This window comes from Gordionus sp. m RMFG-2023, chromosome 1, assembly GCF_954871325.1.
Source record: "Gordionus sp. m RMFG-2023 chromosome 1, tfGorSpeb1-WG-v2, whole genome shotgun sequence".
Taxonomy (NCBI): domain Eukaryota; kingdom Metazoa; phylum Nematomorpha; class Gordioida; order Chordodea; family Parachordodidae; genus Gordionus; species Gordionus sp. m RMFG-2023.
The window spans coordinates 19,121,031-19,143,309 of NC_088775.1; the positions used below are offsets into that span (position 1 = coordinate 19,121,031).

Consider the following 22,279-nt stretch of genomic DNA (forward strand, 5'->3'; position numbering starts at 1 on the left):
TCTAAAATTCACTCAAAATTAAAGGAAGCGAAGTGGAGTTAGAACCCTCTTATAATCAAGCGAGAATTTCAAAGCTTTAAAATTGTATATTTACATTTGGGTTAAAGTTCAAGTTTATAAAATAATATTTAAATTTAGTGTAAATAATTAATACTATATTAAAAATAATAAGCATAATTAAATGAATACTTATTAAGAATAATAAAATTATACTTTAATAAAAGAATTTAGATTAAAAAGAAAATTGAGAGAACGATATGATTCGAGTAATTTAATATTAGAAAGAGATGCATGAGAGCAAAAAAATGTAATAATTGCTGTACAAATTTTACCTCTATTCAAATAATATCGTTAAGCAATAGTACAAGCTTTAAAAAAACAGAATCTTTGATTAAATTATAATTATTGAATAACTCATTTTAGCTCAAGAGATTGGATATGTTCATAGCTAAAGAATTACTGCCCCAAATGTTTTGATATAAATTTTTTTATACATTATATGGAGAAATAATAATAAAAAAGATTGCATTTGTTATATAAGAACATCTGTAGAGGTGCAAGGTGCGAATTCAATTGAAATTATTTACAAATATATTACTATAAGGAGATGACGTTGTTGATCTAGCCCTAAGACCATCATATATATGTTTTTCCCTGAGGCACGAATGAAAAGGAGCTAAAGATGTGAACACAGAATAATTTATGGAAACATTATCATCATCGTTACCAGACTGAGCAGATTTTAAGATTTGATTATAATTATTTATATCCTTATCCCGAAAAAAGTTCAATTTTCTAATTCGATTTCTCTCAGCCAATCTTGATGGATTCTGATCACTAACTGTTCGCGTTCTTGAAATCATGTTATCAATTATGTCGATATTGGTGGTAGATATTATTTCTGGTGGATAGTTATATGTTTTATGACAAATGCCATTTCCCGAAATTATAATTTTTTTTGTTGAGCTAGTTTTAGGGTTTGATAATATAGAAGGAATTTTTTTTGATTCTAAGGATGTTATATTTGATTCTTGATTGATGCAGCCACCCCCAGGATATTTAGTAAAATCGATGTTTTTTGACAAAAACCCATCCTCTTTTTTGACAAAAGGACGAGGATCTAAAGTTAACAATCATGTCACACAAGAGCGATAATTGGTCGAGAGAATGAAATAGAGTTAGTAAAACGTTTAGGAATGATCACCAATAAGGATGATGTAACATGCGAAAATAATATTAAAAGAAAATTTGTTAATAAATACAAATGGCTTGTTATATTAGTGATTATATTAGGCATAAAGCAGAAAATTTATAATTAAGTTATTTTTGAATGCGAATATTTAAATTATTTATTTTAATAAAATATATACACCTCTATGGCATTTCTGTAATCCGGCGTATGGTACGTCCCCACCTTTTTGAACCTCTGAATACCACACGTGAATATCCTTATCCTTAGGAGAGATATGCATAGTGTCATCAATTCCGTCAAATGAATTGTCTATTTTTCTTGGATATGTTCTTTAAAAAAAAGATAGTTTAAGGATTAAAATCGAAGTTATATTGATATTAAAATGATATGAGAAAAAAAAAATGTTATGAAAATAATATATTAAAAATGAAGTTTATTGACCAAATTTTTTATAATATAATTTACATTTTTAGCTTAACATAATTATTTTGTCAAGCATAAATTACTTTAAAAAAAAATTTTTTTTTAGAATAAAATAATTTGTATAGAATAAAATTAAAAACCTTCAAGAGGTGACCACTCAATGGCGGTTACGCTTTGATCAACATTAAAAAAATATTGATAAAATTTTAATAGGATTTTTTCAGGGAGGGATAGGACAAAGCTAATTTAAGCGCTCTAAGCACCATGTTCTTACTCTTCTTTAGCGATCCCACCGGCTTGATGATTATATTCCTGATTAGAGGTCTGCATTGGGCTTGTTTTTTGACCAAAAGCCCGCCTACCCAATGTTTAAAAAAATTTAACCCGCCCGCCCGCCCATTAGGCTAAATTTTTTACCCGCCCGCCCATTATTTATAAAAAATTTTAACCCAAGTCCGCTTATAAAATTTAATTATGGCCATTCTTTCAATTTTTTAAGCATCTAAATAAAAATATTTCAGCATTCGACATTTTCTGGATTCAAACACGTTCTTCTTTGTTTTAAAAACCTTTAGCAATGCTAAATCCTCGTTCAAAAGAAGCCCCAGTTGCAGGAATTGCCAATATTTTTCTTGCTAATCTTGATAGCTTTGGCAAATCTCTTTCTTGTCGTTTCCACCAAAGTAGGATATCCGTTTGAAGTATATCCTCTTCCTCAAGTGAGATCCGGATGTCCCGTATGCAATATATGTAAAACTCTTTTTTGAAGTAAGTTCGGAATGATTAATCTGTCATTCCAAAATAAAATATTGTGCTATTTTTATAATCGTTTTCATGCTATTCGGAATAGTAACTGAACAAAATACTATACAGTTTTATAAACCGGACCCCGAGTTAATATTAGAAACAGATGCATTTAACCAAGGATTTGTAGCTGTACTCATGCAGAAACATGATAATGGTAACGAATTTCCAATAGCTTACACCTCAATTTACAAGACGGCGAAAAGAATTATTCTACAATAGACAAAGAAGCAAAAGCAATAATAAACGGCGTAGAAAAATTTCATGACTATTTGTATGGACGAAAATTTAAAATAAGAAGAGACCACAAACCTTTAATAAAGATATATGGTAATAACAAAGATTTAAGCTCATTAACAAACCAAAGATTATTACATTGGGCTTATAAATTATCTGCAAGAATGGCGCTAATAATATAATTGCAGATGCTTTATCGCGAAACCCAATAGAGAAAAATGATGATAGAATAACAAGCGTTGAAATATATAAATCTTATTTATGGCTCATTAACGCTATCAAGAAAAGAACTTATAGAGGAAACCGCAAAAGATCCAATTATAAGAAGAGTGAAATATTAATAAATGGTACAAATATACAAAATCAAGCACCAGAATTACAAGCTCTTAGAACAAGAATAGATGAAATATAAAATGTTGACGGTATTTTATTATGGAATGGCAGATTAATCATTCCGTACTCACTTCAAAAAATTGCAAACGGGACATCCGGGTGTTACATCAATGAAATCCATTACGAGACATTATATATGGTGGGAACAATTAGATAAAGATGTCGAAAAAATAGAAAGAAATATTGTAATTGATCATTTAATTAATTATGATTTTTCTTTAGTTTGTTTTGAACAAAAATTTTAAATTTGCTTAACCCGCCCGCCCATAGTTTCAATTTTTTAACCCGCCCACCTGCCCATTCTCGAAAAATTTTCTACCCGCCCATCCACCCGCCCACTTAGATGGGCGGGCCGTGCAGACTTATATTCCTGATCAACAAATTCGGTTACTTTCTCAGCCTTAATTCACTCATTGTGCGCGTTTTTTTTAAGTGTCAGAAATTTGATTGTATCGGAAATTTTTTCGTGATAGAATTGTATCCACATATGCTTGTTATATTTCCAGTATAAAATTCAATTTTTTAAAAATTTGAAAATTGGCTTAGTGAATTATTTCTAGCCGAAGAAAATAACACATCGCCGCATATTAATTTATAATTTGAAGTTTGAAATTATATAGGCTTCCTAGGAGAAGTAACCATGTTCTTGTTCATGCTAAATAAACGATTTAAGGATTGATTTGAATCAAATAAATTTTATATTAAACTCCAGCATTTATCTATATAAATAAAAATCAAAATTATATCTATATAACAGTTCTTATGATATCTATTAATAAAAGAAATAATTTATTTATAATGCATAATACGCGTTTTCTTTATTTCTATTATATTATACATAGGTTAATTGATTTTATTTATACAAATTTTAAAATAAGTATGCCAATATAACAGGCGCGTACGCAGCAAAGCTAAAAAATACAGATGCCGGATTATATTTTTCTAAAATATTATTGTTAATATTAATTTATATTGTTAATATTTATTCCTATTCTCATATATATATTTAATTACATTTATTTATCACATTCATCCACTAAGTTATTTTATCAATTAATTTCAATTTCAAGTTTTCCTTGGCGTAATATTTACCTATTATTTTCAAATTTTATTGGCGTATTATTTATCTAAATTTCTAGTCAAATAATAATTATCTCTGGAACTCTTTGTTCAACAGGGAGAAAGAAATTGCAAGTTTGTCCAACGAGATCGAGTCTCCGCCATCAAGCAGTAACAGCTTTTATGGAGTGACAAGAGCCGATTATTAATGCTATTACTGAAATATCACAATGGATTGAAAGAAATATTTCCTCAGAAGCAAGAAAATTATTGGAAACAATACTTATTACAATTTTTTTTCTCATTAGAATGTATTATTTAATTATAATACAACTATTTTATGCAATACTTTTCAAAAACATGACATTGACTTGATTAAGAAGATGAGAATAGCGGAGAGCATTTTATTAGAACTCAAGGAAATTAGAGCTAATTTTGATAAAGAATTTCATATTTTATATGTTATTGTTGAGTCAAAAGCAGAGCTATACGTGTTTAATATTTGTCCCCCTCACTTGCAGCAAGAAAGCTCATCGTCAAAACATTAATATAGGATCAGTAGAAGAGTATTTATTATAAAACAAATGTCCCCTCTCTTAGATACATTTATAACCCAAATATGAATGGTTTTTAAATCATCATGCAGCACTTACCAATCCACCGATATTACTCAAAAAAGCCTTAACAACCTTTTTCAGATGGTGATAGAAAAAAATAAATATATTTGTTAGATTTTTATTATTATGATGTTAAAATATTTTATGCCTTATTAGCTGAATAACTATGATTAAAAGATTAATATGGTTGATACAGTCCCAAAAAATGTTATGGATGCTTTGCATTATTTCAAACACATTTTATATTCTCAATGCATTAAAATGGTTATATATATTAGTAACTCTTCCCATTAGTAAACTAATGAGAGAACATTCTCTTTTTTAAGAAGAATAACAGAGCCCTGCAAAGGTACCATTTGCAGGGCACGGCCCGGATTTTTTTTTCAAAATTTTTTTCGACGCGGCCCGGTTTTTTTAAAAAAATTCAGGCCCGACCCGGCTTTTTTGAAAATAAAATTTTCAGGCCCGGCCCGAATTTTTTAAAATAAATTATATTTATTTTTGATTTCTATAACTAATAATGGCGATTTCAAATATTTGGTTTATATAGCCAGGCTCGGATATTTTCTTTAAAGAAATTTTCAGGCCCAGCTCGGGTATTTTTTTAAAAAAATTTCGGGCCCGGCCCGGGTATGTTAAAAATTAAAATACGGTCCGGCCAGGAGGCTGGGCCTGCAAGTCTCTGAAAAATATACCTATGAAGTACAAATTCTGAAAGTAGATTGAATGGTTTGGATCTTTTGAATATTCATAGACATTTAACGCCAAGCAAGGATGAGATAATTGAAAAATTAGCTCAAAACTTACAAAATACAATTATTCCTCCGAAACTTTTTGTGTATTAATTTATATTTCCAACAATTAAATTTTTTATACTTTATATATAAATTTTAAAGGCTCAAAAAATTCAAATTTCTTTGGGTCATTTAAGTAATTCATATCGTAGTTATATTCACTTTACATTTTATAATTCACATTTATTTTACAGTTTTTCAATGCCGGTTTATATATATAATTTTTTTGTAATTCACATTAATTTAAAATTGTGTATTAGAAAAGTTATTAGTCCTAATAAATTTATGCTTCATATTTTTAAATAACAATAATATTTCTTAAAAAATTTTATTATCCCCCCCCCCCCCCAATACCAAATTTTTGCGTACGCGCCTGCAATATGCAATATAATGATAAATGCCATTCAAGAGCCTACTATTTTAGCTTTTACAGAGTTGACTGACTCTATTAGATCTGATTTCGACCTTCGACGATTTAGTCCTTCGAGACTCTTTATAAATAGCAGGAAATTTACTTATACATAACATTAAGTAAGTCCAAAAATAAGGTTAAATTTTTAGTTCCAAAAAACATTTTCTCTCGAATCCTATTAAGAAGATCTCCTACCCTCCCCCATAAGAAGTGATAAGAAAAAGGAAGTTTTTTTAGAATTTATAGACGTAATTCAAATGTGTTTTAGCTAGCTTCCCTGGTAATATTTTATCCACTCTACGGTCGAAATTGAAGCTTAAAATATAATAAATCTTTCATTATTTTATAAATAAGAAAAAACCTTGGCATTAACCTTAAATGTAATAGTTTAAAACTATTAATTTTTACTTAAATAATAAAATGCTATATTGAATCATTTTAAACTTCTCATCAATAAAAAAATTAATTTGTTGCGGTAATTTCAATATAATTAAAAATTTTATTATACATTTGGCAAATTAAATTTTTATTCCAAAAATGTTTAATTTTTCTTACCTTCTTTTGTGGATACGAATTATATACGAGTATATCAACACTTTATTAATTTTTCAAAAGAACTATCAGTTCCTAATTATACATATATACAAATTTTAAAATTATGCTTTTATTCTTCATAAATATCGATTTTATTATAATACAAAAGAAAAGATAATTTATTTTCTCAGTGAAATAAAGCCATATTATTATATAGACTCAATAAAATCCATATGAGTTTTTAAATTAGTAAGAGATCTTAATATTTATTATAATTATGACATTAAAAAATATTGATTTATTAATATAACTCCATTCCATGAATTAACTAATTACTCTTAAATTATCCTTATATATTATTAAAATAATAAAAAAAAAAATAAAATTCGAGAAGATTGGTAGCAATAGCGAGATTTGATTAGGGAAAAAGAGGCGTAACGCATAAAATCTTGGGACCCTTTGCAAAATTTTTTGGCAGGGGCACTCTCGTGCCGTGGGTGTGCCTGTTGCACATCTGACTGATTGAAGCCTGAGATATTCCACTTAGGAATGAATAAATAAGGGGATAACGAATTTGGGTCGGAGAAGGAATTACTAACCATCCATAAATGAACCAGGATAAAGAAGAAAATAATCAACGTGAAAGAGAAGACCATTCAAATGATACTAAATTAAACTTTTTTTCTTTTTTTATAAGTGAATTTTATATAAAAAAAATTCAAAACAAAAGATATATAGAAAAACAAATCAAGCTTACAGAGAAAAAGATATAACGCATATGCATAATAATTTTAAAAAAAAATTAGGTAATAATAAAGGTGAGATAAGTCTGATAAACAGCCATAGTAATGGCTTGTAAATAGAAAGTTTCATTATGATCGCCACTAATTTGGCTTAATTCTCTTATAAGAATGTGATAAATTTATGGAATTCTCCACCAAAAGCATCAAGATTATTGGTGACAAGTGGGAAAAAACGTTAGCGATATCCTGAATATTAATTTATTTTCAAGGTTTCTGCAAAATAAAAATAAAAATTTTTTTTTTATAATGTTGTCACAAGAAATATATATGAATTAGTGGCATCACTACTTAGCACGCCTAGATAATAAGAGAACAGCTGAGATGAGATAACATGGGGGTAGTTCAGATAAAAAAAAGGTACATGTGGCCTATTAAATTGGACGTTACGACATTCAGGTGAACTAGAGTCTTTTGAACACACTAATATACTGCCTCAAAATTAATTGGGGCTAAATGACACTCGTAGTTTCCTTATCTATTTCTATATGTCAAATATTATTTATGTTAAATTATACAGTTTATTTTTTTAGAATTGTAAGCTGTATGAGTTAAGTAAAATATAATAAAGGAATATTTTGATACTTCATTATGTTTTAATATACAGGGTTTCCCATTCAAAAAAGGAAAAATTTCAATCATAAAAGGAAAAAAGGTCCAAACAAAAAAGGAAAAGGGTCAATCAAGGAAAAGGTTCAATCAAAAAAAGAAAAGGTCCAAACAAAAAAGGAAAAGTGTCAATCAAAAAAGGAAAATTCCCAAAAAGAAAGGAAAAAGTTTGATCAAAAAAGGAAGTGTCAAACAAAAAAGGAAAAAGTCCAATCAAAAAAGGAAAAGTATCAATCGAAAAAGGAAAATTCCCAAAAGGAAAGGGAAAGTGTCAATCAAAAAAGGAAAATTCCCATTCAAAAAAGGAAAATCGTAATTTTTTTAAAAAAAATTAAAATTTTAAATTTTTATTTATTTTTGCCATTCCTTCTTATTTTACAGGGTTTCCCATTCAAATAAGGTAAAGTCCCAATCAAAAAAGGAAAAAGTTTCAATTATAAAAGGAAAAGTGTCAATCAAAAAAGGAAAATTCCCAAAAAGAAAGGAAAAAGTCCGATCAAAAAAGGAAAATTGTCGAACAAAAAAGGAAGAGGTTCAATCAAAAAAAGAAAAGTGTCAAACAAAAAAGGAAAAGGTCCAATCAAAAAAGGAAAAGTGTCAACGAAAAAGGAAAATTCCCAAAAGGAAAGGAAAAGTGTCAATCAAAAAAGGAAAATTCCCATTCAAAAAAGGAAAATCGTAATATTTTAAAATTTTTCTTAAATTTTTATTTATTTTTGTCATTCCTTCTTATTTTATTTCTAACTTTTTGCTATTTCTTTACTTTATTTGTATCTTTTCTCAATTTATTTTTCTTACTATATCTTTTCTTAATTTTTCTTCTTCTCATTTTTGATAATTCTTTTGTATTTTTAAAAATAATTTATAAATTTAGGTTTATTTTTTTTTAACAATTCTTTACGTTTTTTTTTCATCATACATATGTCGTAATTTTTAAAGGGATCATAACTTTCCGGGATCTTCATGGGATTTAAAGGGATTCCTTTAAAATTTCAATTTTTAAAGGATAAAGAACTATACGGCATTATCACGTTTGAATCATGATATAGAAGAATCTTATTTTAAAAAGCGTTTTCCGCGCGTTTCGTTTTTTAATTTCATTGTTATTCATTATTTTTCAATGTTGTTTTTTTTGGACTTATGAAATAAGATATGTCTTATATAGGGTATCAATCGATAGCTAATCAAAAGATCTATTAACTGGAGGTTAATCTCTCCCCCTTAATGGGCGAGTCTAGGTCTGGGGAGTCAGGAATATTTTTAACAAATAAAATATTGATATGGGTATCAAATAATAGCTAATTTTAATATCTTTTGACTGAAAGTCTTCATTCTTGGTCTTGATGGGTATGAATTGGTCTGGGGGGTAGATGGAGGGGTGGGGTGTAAAAAATAATTTTTTTTGATATGGGTATCAAATAATAATTAAAATATTTTTTTTATTGTAATAATAATAATCCCTCATACCGGACGGGTTTAGGTCTTGGGGGGGGGGGGGTCAGGAATATTTTTATCAACACAAAATATCGATAAAGGTATCAAATAAAAGCTAGTTTAAATATCACTTGATTAATAATTATACTAAGTAGGTGAGAAATCTTAGGTGATCAGGAATATTTATATAAACACAATATTGACATAGGAATCAAATAAAAGGTATTTTAAATATCTTTTGACTGAAACTCTTTATTATCTTAAAGGGTTGGACTTGTTCTGGGAAGGGGGGGGGGTAAAAATAAAAATTTATATGGGTATCAAATAATTAGTAATTAAAAAATCTTTTGATTATATTTATTTTATCAGGCTAAGCGGGCATCTTAAGATGTAATGTGTCATAGTTGGGAGATTTTGGATTGGGAGATTAGGAACCTAAATATAAAATAGAAATATAATTAAATACTAAAATTATAGTTTTGAATCCTTTATTAAATAATAATAATTAATTATAAGTTATATAAATTAATATAAAGGGAAAACATAAAAAAAATAAGAAATAAAATTAATTTAAGAAAAATCAAAAGATCTATTCAACTGGAGGTCAATCTCTCCCCTATAATGGGCGGGTCTAGGTCATGGGGGGTCAGAAATATTTTTATCAACACAAAATATCAATATGGGTATCAAATAAAAGCTAATTTTGACTGAAAGTCTTCATTCTTGGTCTGGATGGGTATGACTTAGTCTGACGGTGGGGGGAGGGTGTATGGAGGGGGGGGTGTAAAAAATAATTTTTTTTGATATGGGTATCAAATAAAAGCTAATTTTAATATGGTTTGACTGAAAGTCTTTATTTTTGGTCTAGATGGGTATGACTTTGTCTGGGAGGTGGGGGTGAGGGGGTGTAAAAATAATTTTTTTTGATATAGGTATCAAATAAAAGCTAATTTTAATATGGTTTGACTGATAGTCTTCATTCTTGGTCTTGATGGGTATGACTTGGTCTGAGGAGTGGGGGGGGGGTGTGTAAAAATAAATTTATTTGATACCCATATCAATAAAATTATTTTTACCCCCCCCCCCCCCTTCCATACACCCCCTTCGCCACACCCCTAGGCAAGTCATACTCACCCAGACCAAGAATGAAGACTTTCAGTCAAACCATATTAAAATTAGCTTTTATTTGATAGCCATATCGATATTTTGTGTTGATAAAAATATTTCTGACCCCCCAAGACTTAGACCCGCCCATTATGGGGGAGAGATTGACCTCCAGTTGAATAGATCTTTTGATTAGCTATCGATTGATACCCTATATTAGACATATCTTATTTCATAAGTCCAAAAAAAACAACACTGAAAATTAATGAATAAATTAAAAAACGAAATGAAACGCGCGGAAAACGCTTTTTAAAATAAGATTCTTCTATATCATGGTTCAAACGTGATAATGCCGTATAGTTCTTTATCCTTTAAAAAATTGAAATTTAAAAGGGATCCCTTTAAATCCCATGAAGATCCCGGATAGTTATGATCCCTTTAAAAATTACGACATATGTATGATGAAAAAAAACGTAAAGAATTGTTAAAAAAAAATAGACCTAAATTTATAAATTATTTTTAAAAATACAAAAGAATTATGAAAAATGAGAAGAAGAAAAATTAAGAAAAGATATAGTAAGAAAAATAAATTGAGAAAAGATTCAAATAAAGTAAAGAAATCGCAAAAAGTTAGAAATAAAATAAGAAGGAATGACAAAAATAAATAAAAATTTTAGAAAAATTTATAATTTTTTTAAAAAATTTTTTAAAATATTACGATTTTCCTTTTTTGAATGGGAATTTTCCTTTTTTGATCGACACTTTTCCTTTCCTTTTGGGAATTTTCCTTTTTCGATTGACACTTTTCCTTTTTTGATTGGACCTTTTCCTTTTTTGTTTGACACTTTTCTTTTTTTGATTGAACCTTTTCCTTTTTTGTTCGACACTTTCCTTTTTTGATCGGACTTTTTCCTTTTTTGTTTGGACCTTTTCCTTACCCTGTAATATATTTTTAAAAGCTTTAAAAAGGGTGTCCTAGCTGATTTTCTGAATAGAATATGATCTATTCATATACAAAAAGCATAAAAATTGAAAATCAAAATTAATATTAAAAAAAAGATATAATGTATAATTTTAAAACATTACTTTGATTTGGGAAGGCTTTGAAAGTTCCCATAAATTGTTTTATCATCTTTCAATCGACAAGAGTAATCGCCATTTTCACCGGTGCCCTTAAATTTAACGTGTAAAATTGATTTTGATATTTGTATAAGAAGTATTGTAAGATGAAAAATGTTTCCATAAAAAAAAAATCACGCCATGAAAAAAAAATATAATTGAGTTATCATAAATTTTCAAAACTTTATATTTTGTAAATAAATGAAAAAGTAATATTTTCAAAAAAATATAATATGCTTGTTATAAAAAAATTCTTTTTGCTTTTTATTCTTAAGGTAAATATTTAAAATATATATTTTTTTAAAATAATCTTAGAATCAAAATAAATTATTTACAAAAGTTTTTCGAAAAATAGGAAAACCAAATTTAATAGAGTATCATATTAAGATCAAATTTAAAATATGGAACAGGATTAATCAATCGCAGAGCTCTACAAATATTTGATATTGATATAAAAATAAGTAGAAATCAGAGTTATGATTGAACAGTAGGTATTCTAGTAAAGTCCAAACATGTATCAAATAAATTGAATCTAATGCCGAATCTAATATTTTTTTAAATGGATTTTGAAATCAGAAAATTTTCTATTATTTCATGGAAAAAAATTAAACAAAAGGGTCCACCAAAGGGGACTGTTTGAGTAATGAATGGATGCGGCGGGAGGTTTAAAGATCTGCAAAGCTATGTCGGCCCCGTTAAGAATTTGCGCACAAGTTTCAAGGGCACGCCCCATATAACATTTTAAAAATATTACTTGGCCTCGCCTGTAAAAATTTTAAAAAAAGTTAGGTCCGACCCTGAGATTTTTTATATCTATAACTAATTTTTTCTTAAAGTGGATTAAAGTTTTTATATCTTTCCTCTATGGCTATCTATTTCTTTCTACAACAACCGCTTTTTAAATTAATTGTGTTTAATATCTGTATTGAACATTTGTAATTTTATCATATCATAAATAACTTGTATAATATTTAGTATTTTAGGTAGACAGCTAGTATCATACAAAGAAATAAGAATATTGTAATTTATTTTCAAATAGTATAACCAAAATATTAGTTTAAATTCAAAAAAATATATCAATATTAATGCCCGAGCCAATTAAAATTTTATGAAAAATTAGAAATTTACGAAGCTGCCTAATTTTTTAAGTGTAAAATGTTTGGCCCGGCCTGAATACACGAATATGCAAGTTCTTGACCTTCGGACGGGTAGGACAGATCTATAGGGAGGAGGCTTTCTGCCCCTTATCAAATTTGTCAGTTTTCTTACATATCATTTAGATAATCGGCTATTCTAAAACCATCGGCGCAGTAAAATTTTAGCATAATAAATTAATAATTCGAGAAAAAAAATCCAAACCCCCCCCCCCAGGCTCCAATTAAAATTCTAACTGATGTTAGGCGATTTTTAAATGATATATAAGATATTTTTATAGTTCATACATTTTATATTACATTCTATTTGGATTATATTATCATGATTATCATATGTTTTTATGATTGATAGCAGTGGCGTACACTGGGGGGGGGCGTTAGATGGTGGCTGGAATTAAAATGCTGCATTGGAGAAAGATATTTACACCATATTTCCAGGTGGAATAAATGACCTGGGAGAAAGGGTGAGCTTTCAACAAGTTTTAAATATGGCTTTTATAATGGAAAGAGCTGAGAATGAAGTTACAAATATGATGGTAAAAAACATTAATAAACCTAAGGAGAAATTGAAGAATAATCAAGGAAATCCTTTTAATCTAAAGCACCCACATAAAATTAAAAAAGGAAATTTTAATTATTACAATAATAATAACAATTATAAGTACAGAGATAATAGTAAATTGAACAATAATGATATGAGCAAGAACAATGACTGTTCACGTTGTGGAACAACTCACACTTTATTCCATTGTTTTTCATCAAGGATGAAATGTTACAATTGCCAAAAGGGAGGGCACTATGCAAAATACTGTAAAAGGACGTAAGCTACCTGTTATACATTAAGATGATAATGAATCATCAGATTCAATTAACAACATCTCCCAAATTGGTAAAAACAGTGCTAAGATATCAGCTAAGATAAACGGAGTACCGATTGAATTTGGTTGTGATACGGGTGCAGAGATATCAGTAATTGGAAAACAATATTGGGATGAAAGGCAGACCAAAACTTGGACCAACAAAACCATTGTCAGTTTACGGCAATCAACAGCTGGACGTCCTTGGGTGAAACCATTGTAAGAGTCCGATCATTAGCAATTGTGGTTACCCGTTCAAATGACATATCGCTGTTTGGACTACCATGGATACTGGCATTTAATATGTTTATTCTACGACAATACGTAGTAGGGGAGACCGGGGTTATGGCAAACCCTAAAAGGCATTAATAAAATTAAAAGTACTATATCATTTTTAACAAAAATTATGTCATTTTGTTCAGCTCAATTAGTTTGGTTTAAATTTAAAAATCCATATATCTAATACTTTTTTCAAAATTTTATTTTTTCTGGAATTTTTTTTTTGGGAACGAGTGAACCCTACCCCGGGACGAACGAGCCTTTGATCGGGGTATTATAAGCTCTGCTTAATTTTCCAAAAGTTTTTTTTTATTAGAACATATTTTATGTTAAAGCATAAAAGTAATATATAAAATCATTTATAACCAAAAAATGGGAACATTATTCACAACCTTTGCAAATAAAATAAAGGATTAAAATTAATTAAGATAATATTTTGAAGTATTTATAATATCAATTTTGTTCGGGTAAATTGATATTCTATAAAATAGGATTTCTTCTTTTATATAAGATGATTTTTGGGTGGTAAAAAAATGTATATTAATCTTTATTTTTGAAAAATAGTAAAGGTTTATAAAGTTATGCAGGTATGAATTATATAATGCATTATAAAAATTATTCAAGCTGTCCGATAGAAACAAAAATTATAGCCGCATATGCATTATATAATTATATAGTTTTGGTAAAAAAATTATCCCTTTTAAAACAAAATCACATCTCGCTATAACCCCGCGTTCATTATATCCCCGGTCTCCCCTATAACAAGTAAAGATTGCTATCATGACTACAGAATTTGTCAGTGTTTTCGATGATAAGTCAGGACTAGTTAATGATTTTGAAGTTAAGTGGGGCAGCAAGGCCGAAATCATATCCAGCACGTAGATTACCTTTTCTATTACGAAAACCAATTGAAAATGGAACTCGATAGATTGATTAAATCAGGAATATTGAAGGAGATTTCCCCAACAAAAACGCGTATAATGTGGGCTACTCCAACAGTAAACGTGCGCAAAACAAATGGAGAAATCAGGATTTGTGCTGATTTTAACGTTACATTAAACCCATTTATCTTATATGATTACCATATAATACCAACTGTTGATGATCTACAGGCCAAATTACAAGGGGGGTTGAAATTTACTGTCATAGATTTATAAGATGATTATTTGCAGCTACAAATAAAAGAGAGCTCAAAGGTACCTAACTATATCAACCCTATTGGGTATTTTCAATATCAATATATGCCTTTCTACTGCGCCGACTATTTTCCAATGGAGAATCTATTACAGGACTGCCAAATGACAGGAATATACCTGGACGATTTTATCATAATGGGAAAAAATGATGTAGAACATTTGAACAATGTGAAAGTATTAATGAAATTAAAACAGGTTGGTATGAAGGCAAAATGGACGAAAATACGTTTTTTAAAAGAATCAGTTTCTTTTCTAGGATCTGTAGCAGATGAAAATGGCATGCACCCAAGCGAAGGAAAAATAAATGCTATTCGAAGGATACCCAAATCCTAAGAATATACACCAATTGCGATCTTTTTTTAAGACTTGTGAATTATCACGAGAGATTTTTACCACATTAACATGGTATAGCGGCTCCACTGCATAAATTAACAAGTATTAAAAGTTCCTGGGGTTGGTCTGACAGGGAACAAGATGTATTTAATAAAGTAAAGCAGCTTTTGTCAAAAGATAAAACTTTAATTCCTCATTCGTCAAACTTGCCAATCATATTGGAATGTGACGTACTTTACGTAGTTGGGTTTTAGAGACATATCGCATTTGCTTGAGAGTCAGAGAAAAATTATCAATAGAAAAAGAGGTACGAGCACTTTTGTTTGGAATGGAAAAATTTGATACTTTCATTTTTGGACGAAAATATTGTGAACAGATCACAAACCTTTGGAAAAATTATATGGTGAAAAATGGGAACTACCAAAAATATCCAAAAGTCGATTAACGCGCTGGGCATGGAAAATTTTGGCATATGATTTTGAAATTGAATATCGTCCAGTAAAAGAAAACATAATGGCTGATACAGTATCTAGACTGTCAGTAGCAAGTATGGAGTGAAATTACAACCAGAAACATGCATTAAAAATTAGAGCTATAAATTTGCTAGATATAAATCTTGGTCAAGATGAACTCCAGAAAGAAACTATGAAAGATTGCCAAATAAAGTAATTTAAAACATTGAGCGAGGATGGTTGGGGTTTGATGTGAAAAATGATGCAGAGTTAGTTTGTCTTAATAATCGTCAGGAGGAATTGCCAGTAGATCGTGATGTCATTGAATGGAATGAAAAGTTGGTAATATCAACCGTGTTGAGAAAATCAATATTAAATATTATACACATGGGGCATCCATGAATAAATGATATAAAATCGATTTTAGAATGTATTGTTGGTGTCCTAATCGCGATAAAGACATTGAAAAACATGTTCGTCAATGAATGCCATGTCAAAGTAATCGGTAGAATATAATAGAGGTTCCTTTACATTCGTGGAAAACGCATTCAGCTAGAGCGGGACCTATCGATTCGTATTCATGGTTAGTTGATGCACATTCTAAATAGGTTGAGGTCGAGTTGATCGATTCGTATTCATGGTTAGTTGATGCACATTCTAAATAGGTTGAGGTCGAGTTGATGAGAGAGACCACGTCCACAACAGAGCGATAAGGAACCAAGACAAATTGTATCAGATAATGGCCCTCAGTTTATTTCTTAAGAATTTTGAAGATTCCATTTAGAGAAAAATATTGAATTAATACATTCAACACCTTACCATCCCAAAACGAATGGGTTAGCTGAAAGAACAATATGAACACTTAAGAATCGATTTTTAACACTAGAAAAGATATTAAGGAGCCAGAGGAAGCTATGGGAGAAGTTTTGATAGCATACAGAATGAGCGTGCACCGGTAAAATTAATGTTGGGGCGCAATCTAAAAACTGAATTAGATTGGTTACATTCATATGTTAAAGATTAGATAGAACGATTTAATATGCGACAAAACACAGCGCATTGAATATATTCAAATGAGGGAATTTGAGGTTTCACAACCTGTATTGGTACATATTTAATCAATTCAGGTTTGAGAGAAGGAATTATAAAATCCAGAACTGGTAGATATTCCTATTTGGTAGAAAGTAAAGATAGAATGATATGAAAGCATGCTGATCAACTGCGAAAACGGGATGTAGCAAAAGAAATGGAGAAGTCAGGGAGAGACGATGAAAATGAAGAAAATTTGGAATAGGAAATAATTGAGAATTTGGAAAATGGTGAAGAACCCTATAGAGAGAGATAACGGCTAACGGAAAAGAGTGATGTAAATTCGGGTTCACAGGATATGTTTTCATTACCTCAAGAATTAGAAACAACAATGAGGCGGAAATGACAACGATCGAGGAAGCCTACATATCATCTGGTTGAGGAGTTTTAAAATCTTAAGTGTGGGGAAATGTGATAAATGCTATATAAGATATTATTATAAGTTCATACATTTTATATTACATTATATTTGGATTATATTATGATGATTATCAGTTTTTATGATTGACAGCGATAACATATTTTCGTTATGTGGAATAAATGATTACACAAAATTACTTTACATACTTGTTATAATTAATATTTATCTTAACAATACCCCTTTTAAAATTATAGCGCTTCCAAACATGTAACTACACTACTTAGTATAAACCAATTGAAATCATAAAGCAGAATTAATTTTTCATATATGTAATTTCAAAATGTAATTATTTTTAAAAATATAATTAGAAACCTCAAAATAACGGTTATTTTGGGGGTCCACTGATTTCCTGTTTTTCGTCTTGATATTTATTTGGGGCGAATCGTATTTACATGATATTTTAGAGTTTTCATTCTTGTAACTCATATTGATTTTATCTTCAGTGACAACATAATTCCAAATTATAAGGTTTTATAATAAACAGATATTATTATAATAACTAAAATGCTATTCAAAATTTTATATTTCTGATATACGTTATTTGTAAATTAAACGAACGAGTCGTTGAGTAAAATAAAAAAAATTGAATCATATTATATTAATTTCATACTTTAATCTCATACCTTTATTGTATATTCTATTATTATTGTGATCTAAGACAAATGACTCCTCTTTTTGATAAGGGTTACATGAATAATTTTCAGAATCACCTTTATTTTTGTATCTGTTAATGCATTCATAATATTTATCGCTATCAATATAATCGTCATCATATTCAGCTGGTATATGTTGATATCTAAAATTAGACTTAGCATTCAAAGCATCCAGCTCATTATTATTGTAATGCAAATTTTTGGAACTTCTAGTTTCATAGCCATTATAAATACCCAAGTTTGGGTATCTGGTATGATTGTAATAATTTCGAGACTTGTCGAATAATTTGCTTCTCCTTTTTTTAAAGTAAAAAGTAAACGCGAATTTAATAATGGATAAAATTAGAACATTGATAGTATATAATCTCATTATATATATTTCACCTGTTATCTGAGCGTCTTTTATGCATATATTCACCTTCACTAAAATATTTCTCCTCTATAATTGTTTTGTTTGTAAAGGGTTGATATAAATTATTTAAAACTGTATATATATATTTAAATTATGGACAAGTCCGTGAGCGGGAAAGGAAAACGGACATGGGAAAATTCGACATTTAAAAAACTGCCAAATTTTGTTTCTTAATAATTTAAAAGTGAATTTTAATTGTATAAATATTAAATAAATTATACTTTATTACCTATTTCAAATGAGCTGCTTATTCACAAATCCCATTAATATATCTACCTTAGGTAAATTGGAGGGTTTTAAGGGTTACCAAATATATTCTAGCCCCGGACCTCCAAAAATGCCAATGCTATTAAGTAGGCCAAAAAATATATAGAATTTTAAGAAAAATCTATGTGCATATTACCTTGCATGTTTGAATCTTTTCCAGCAGCCGTAGGATTCAAGTGTTTGAAAATACTTTTGTACCAATCTCTTTGTTTATCCCTTTTTAAACTCTTTAAAAAGAATGATTTGAAATAAAACAAAGAAAATTTTATTTGATATTTTTTCCTTCAAATTTTTGCCAATTTTTTACGATTTGGTTATTTTTAAACATTTTTTTTGCGGCATCATAAGTAATGTTATTTATTTTTATTTTTATTCAAATTTTAGATTCTATATTAATTCAACCTAACTAATGTTAAAATTACGTGATAGGTTAGGTATACAGTATTATAAAGATAAGATTAAATTAATTAAAATTGCTCTAACGAATCAATCATTTTTTCTTTCTTCTTAGGTATATACGTAATCGATTATTATAAAATAAAGAACTAACAATTCAAGACAAAATTTTGATTTTTAAATATAAATATTATAATATATGATTTTCCATGAAGAAAATTTGATTACTCTTATTTTTATTAAATAAAATGTATTATACTCATAAAAAATAATTATAACATTTACCTTAGTCAAAAAAAAAGGTTAATGATATACATAAAATAAATGGTTAAATTTCTTTCTTTTAAAAAATATATTTATTTTTATATATTATTCTTGTTCAAACACGATATACATTACATTTCAATACTTATATATATACATTATAATTTATAATAACCGGAAAAAAATAAATTACGTTTAGCATTCTTGTGGAAAATGAATAGTTAAGACATATGACTAAATATTTATAAGTTAGATTATGAATCTTTGCCAATTGTATTTTTATATTTAAAAAGTAAAACTTATTAAAATTAAAATTTTAAAGTTATTCATTTTCAATATAATTTTATAACTAGTGAAAAATGAAGAAATTTTCAGGTCCACTTAATCCTAGACCAGACTGGACCGTCCGGTACTGAATTCATAAATTTTCTAATAATTTTTGTAAAGATTTATCATAATTTGTTTCAGGTATACTTTTTATAGCCCCATATTTAAATTTGTACAATTTAGTTAATCGGTATAGAATTGCAGTATTCTATATCCACTTTTTGAAAAAATTGATATTTTTCGCAAAATACATAAATATAAGTCAAGAATATCAATCCCAACAATAGAAATGCTAAAAAGTGATCTTTCTTTTCATATGATCCTTAATTTGATTTATATGTAAAAGGGAATCTCTGGAATTTTTTTCAAACTTAGTACATTGAAAATTCGTTATTTTGCATTTTATGTCCACATCGTCAGCATCTTTTCTTAAAATTGTTCTATAAATTTATTTCAACTGGTTATTTTTAAAATTCTATTAACCCTATTTAAAGATAAATATCATTGGAATATATTGTAATGTTGAACACCTTTGATGTATAAAAAATTTCTAACAAATTATTTATTAAAATACGGATTTAATCTAAATTATAAAAACCAATATTTTTTATAAAATATTATCCTTTGCTCAATTTTATTCATAAATTTAAAAAAAATTAAAATAAAATAAAATAAATAAAAATATAGAACAATCCTTGATCAATATTTTAATATAAAAAAAATTTCTAAGAATTAATACAAATTTGATCAATTTCTAGACTAAAAGTCTTCAACCTTTTCTCTTAACAAGCAATTTGTATGAGGTGAAATTCTCTGAATCATCTCTGGTAGTATTGGATTCTTCATTATTTTACCTTTTTCATTCTTGGGTCTGAATTATTTATAAATTGCCTAAGAACATCTAATCTTGATAATTAGTTTTATAATATAAGATTTTGGATTCTCATGGTCATACAGTATCTGCTTGATTAATGCCAGGATCTTGAACTTATATATAAAGTGGTTTGAGAACATCTCATATCAACCGTTTTTATAAAATAAAATTGAATTCTCAGCATCTGCTTGATTGATACCGGAATCTTGAGGTTAAAATTTTGAGAAATTTTTTTGCTTCACGAAAATCTTCAATTAGATGATAAACCTTAATTTGATCTATTGATAATTGGTAATAATTGCACTAAGTCTAAAGGATAGTAAAAAATTTTTTTAAAGGAGCGGTAAATATAAATATTATAAAGTTTCTATTTTGTTGAACACACGAATCTGATCTTAAAATAATTTCTATCATATAAGGAATATCTTGAAATCTATTTTATAATCTTTATTAAAGCAGAGGTGATATTATTTCTACTCTATGTTCTGATATCTTTTTCGACCATATGGCACAATATCCTCTTTGCTAATACAATGTGCTATTAGAATATAAATGCTTAATTTCATTCATTAAATATACGTTTAAATTTGGCAGTGCCAAAACATTTAGATGAAACATATCACGACGACCTATTTGTCATATTCATTCCATGGACATTTCCTTGCTTCCTTGAGGAATTTTATTCTCTCCCTGTTTTTATATTAACTGTAATGTCATTATCTGTTTGTTTCATTATATACTACTCACAGATGTTACTTATCCTTTGGAATTATTAAACCCTGAATTAAAATCGTATTTGAATTTATCCCGGTAAGCATATAATAAAACGGATAGTATATATTTTTTATTTACAATTATTTAAATCCATTTTCACATATAATCTTTAAATTCAGGTGTTGTAGATAATCTTTATTAGTTGCATTCCTTTTGTAAATTTAATCACAGGAAATGATCTGATGTGAGTTCAAACTCACTCGTCATTTCTTAGGTATTTTTTTTGATGTTAGCACTTTTATAGGCTATGGAGATAGAGGTATGTGAAAATTATTTATTTTTTCGAAGAAATATGAATTTGTTTGCTGAGATTATATAGTTAACAGGAAAAAAAGGTTTGGATACTCATACTTTTGCCATTGTAATTAAAATAATAAAAGTAAATTTTAGCTACAATTATTTATAATTTCCTCACATAACATTATTTTATATGGTGCTATTATATTAAATCTAGAGTTCCATAAATTTGAATTTTCTCATCATTATTTCTAGGCCAATCGTAATTTTTTTATTTGTTTTATATCAAAATTGTTATAGAATCCTTATGGTATTGTTGTAAGTATTATTAGAACGGAGAATTTTAAAGAAAATTCAGGTGTGCCAGTAGATAGTGTCCAAAAAATACACGTGCCGGGTATGTTTGTCATAGCCCAGCGAGGTTGCTAATTCTTATTCTTTTGTTAATTAGATATCTATAAATATATTTTTTATATTCACTGCGAAAATATCCTAGCATTTTATTAGTTTTTAAGATTATAATATACTATATTCATTTTTTTTAAATGATAGAAAACCACGAGATAAGATAAGATAGTATAATAATTCAATGGTTTAAATATATGCCTGTAATTTATTTTTTGAGGATTTAATATACACTATACTAAAAAAAATAATTAAATATTCTTTTAATAATTAAATTAATATTAAATCTTTAACCCTTGTTTTTTATCACGTCATTACTTGGAAGCCTTTGCTCACACGATAATGATTCCACGAATTA

At 28.2% G+C, this 22,279-nt stretch overlaps 1 protein-coding gene across 1 annotated transcript in view; it reads right to left on the reverse strand.

Annotated features, from left to right (window-relative positions):
* The window catches only part of LOC135922564 (uncharacterized), a 52,121-nt gene that overhangs the window by 6,853 nt on the left and 22,989 nt on the right, over nucleotides 1-22,279 (reverse strand). The window contains exons 5-10 of the mRNA XM_065456967.1: nucleotides 18,781-18,871; nucleotides 18,350-18,404; nucleotides 17,936-18,261; nucleotides 17,625-17,749; nucleotides 11,499-11,584; nucleotides 1,373-1,521 (exon numbers count right to left, since the gene is read on the reverse strand). Of these exons, the coding sequence (XP_065313039.1) occupies nucleotides 1,373-1,521; nucleotides 11,499-11,584; nucleotides 17,625-17,749; nucleotides 17,936-18,261; nucleotides 18,350-18,404; nucleotides 18,781-18,871 (832 nt within the window). The remainder of the gene's footprint in view (nucleotides 1-1,372; nucleotides 1,522-11,498; nucleotides 11,585-17,624; nucleotides 17,750-17,935; nucleotides 18,262-18,349; nucleotides 18,405-18,780; nucleotides 18,872-22,279) is intronic.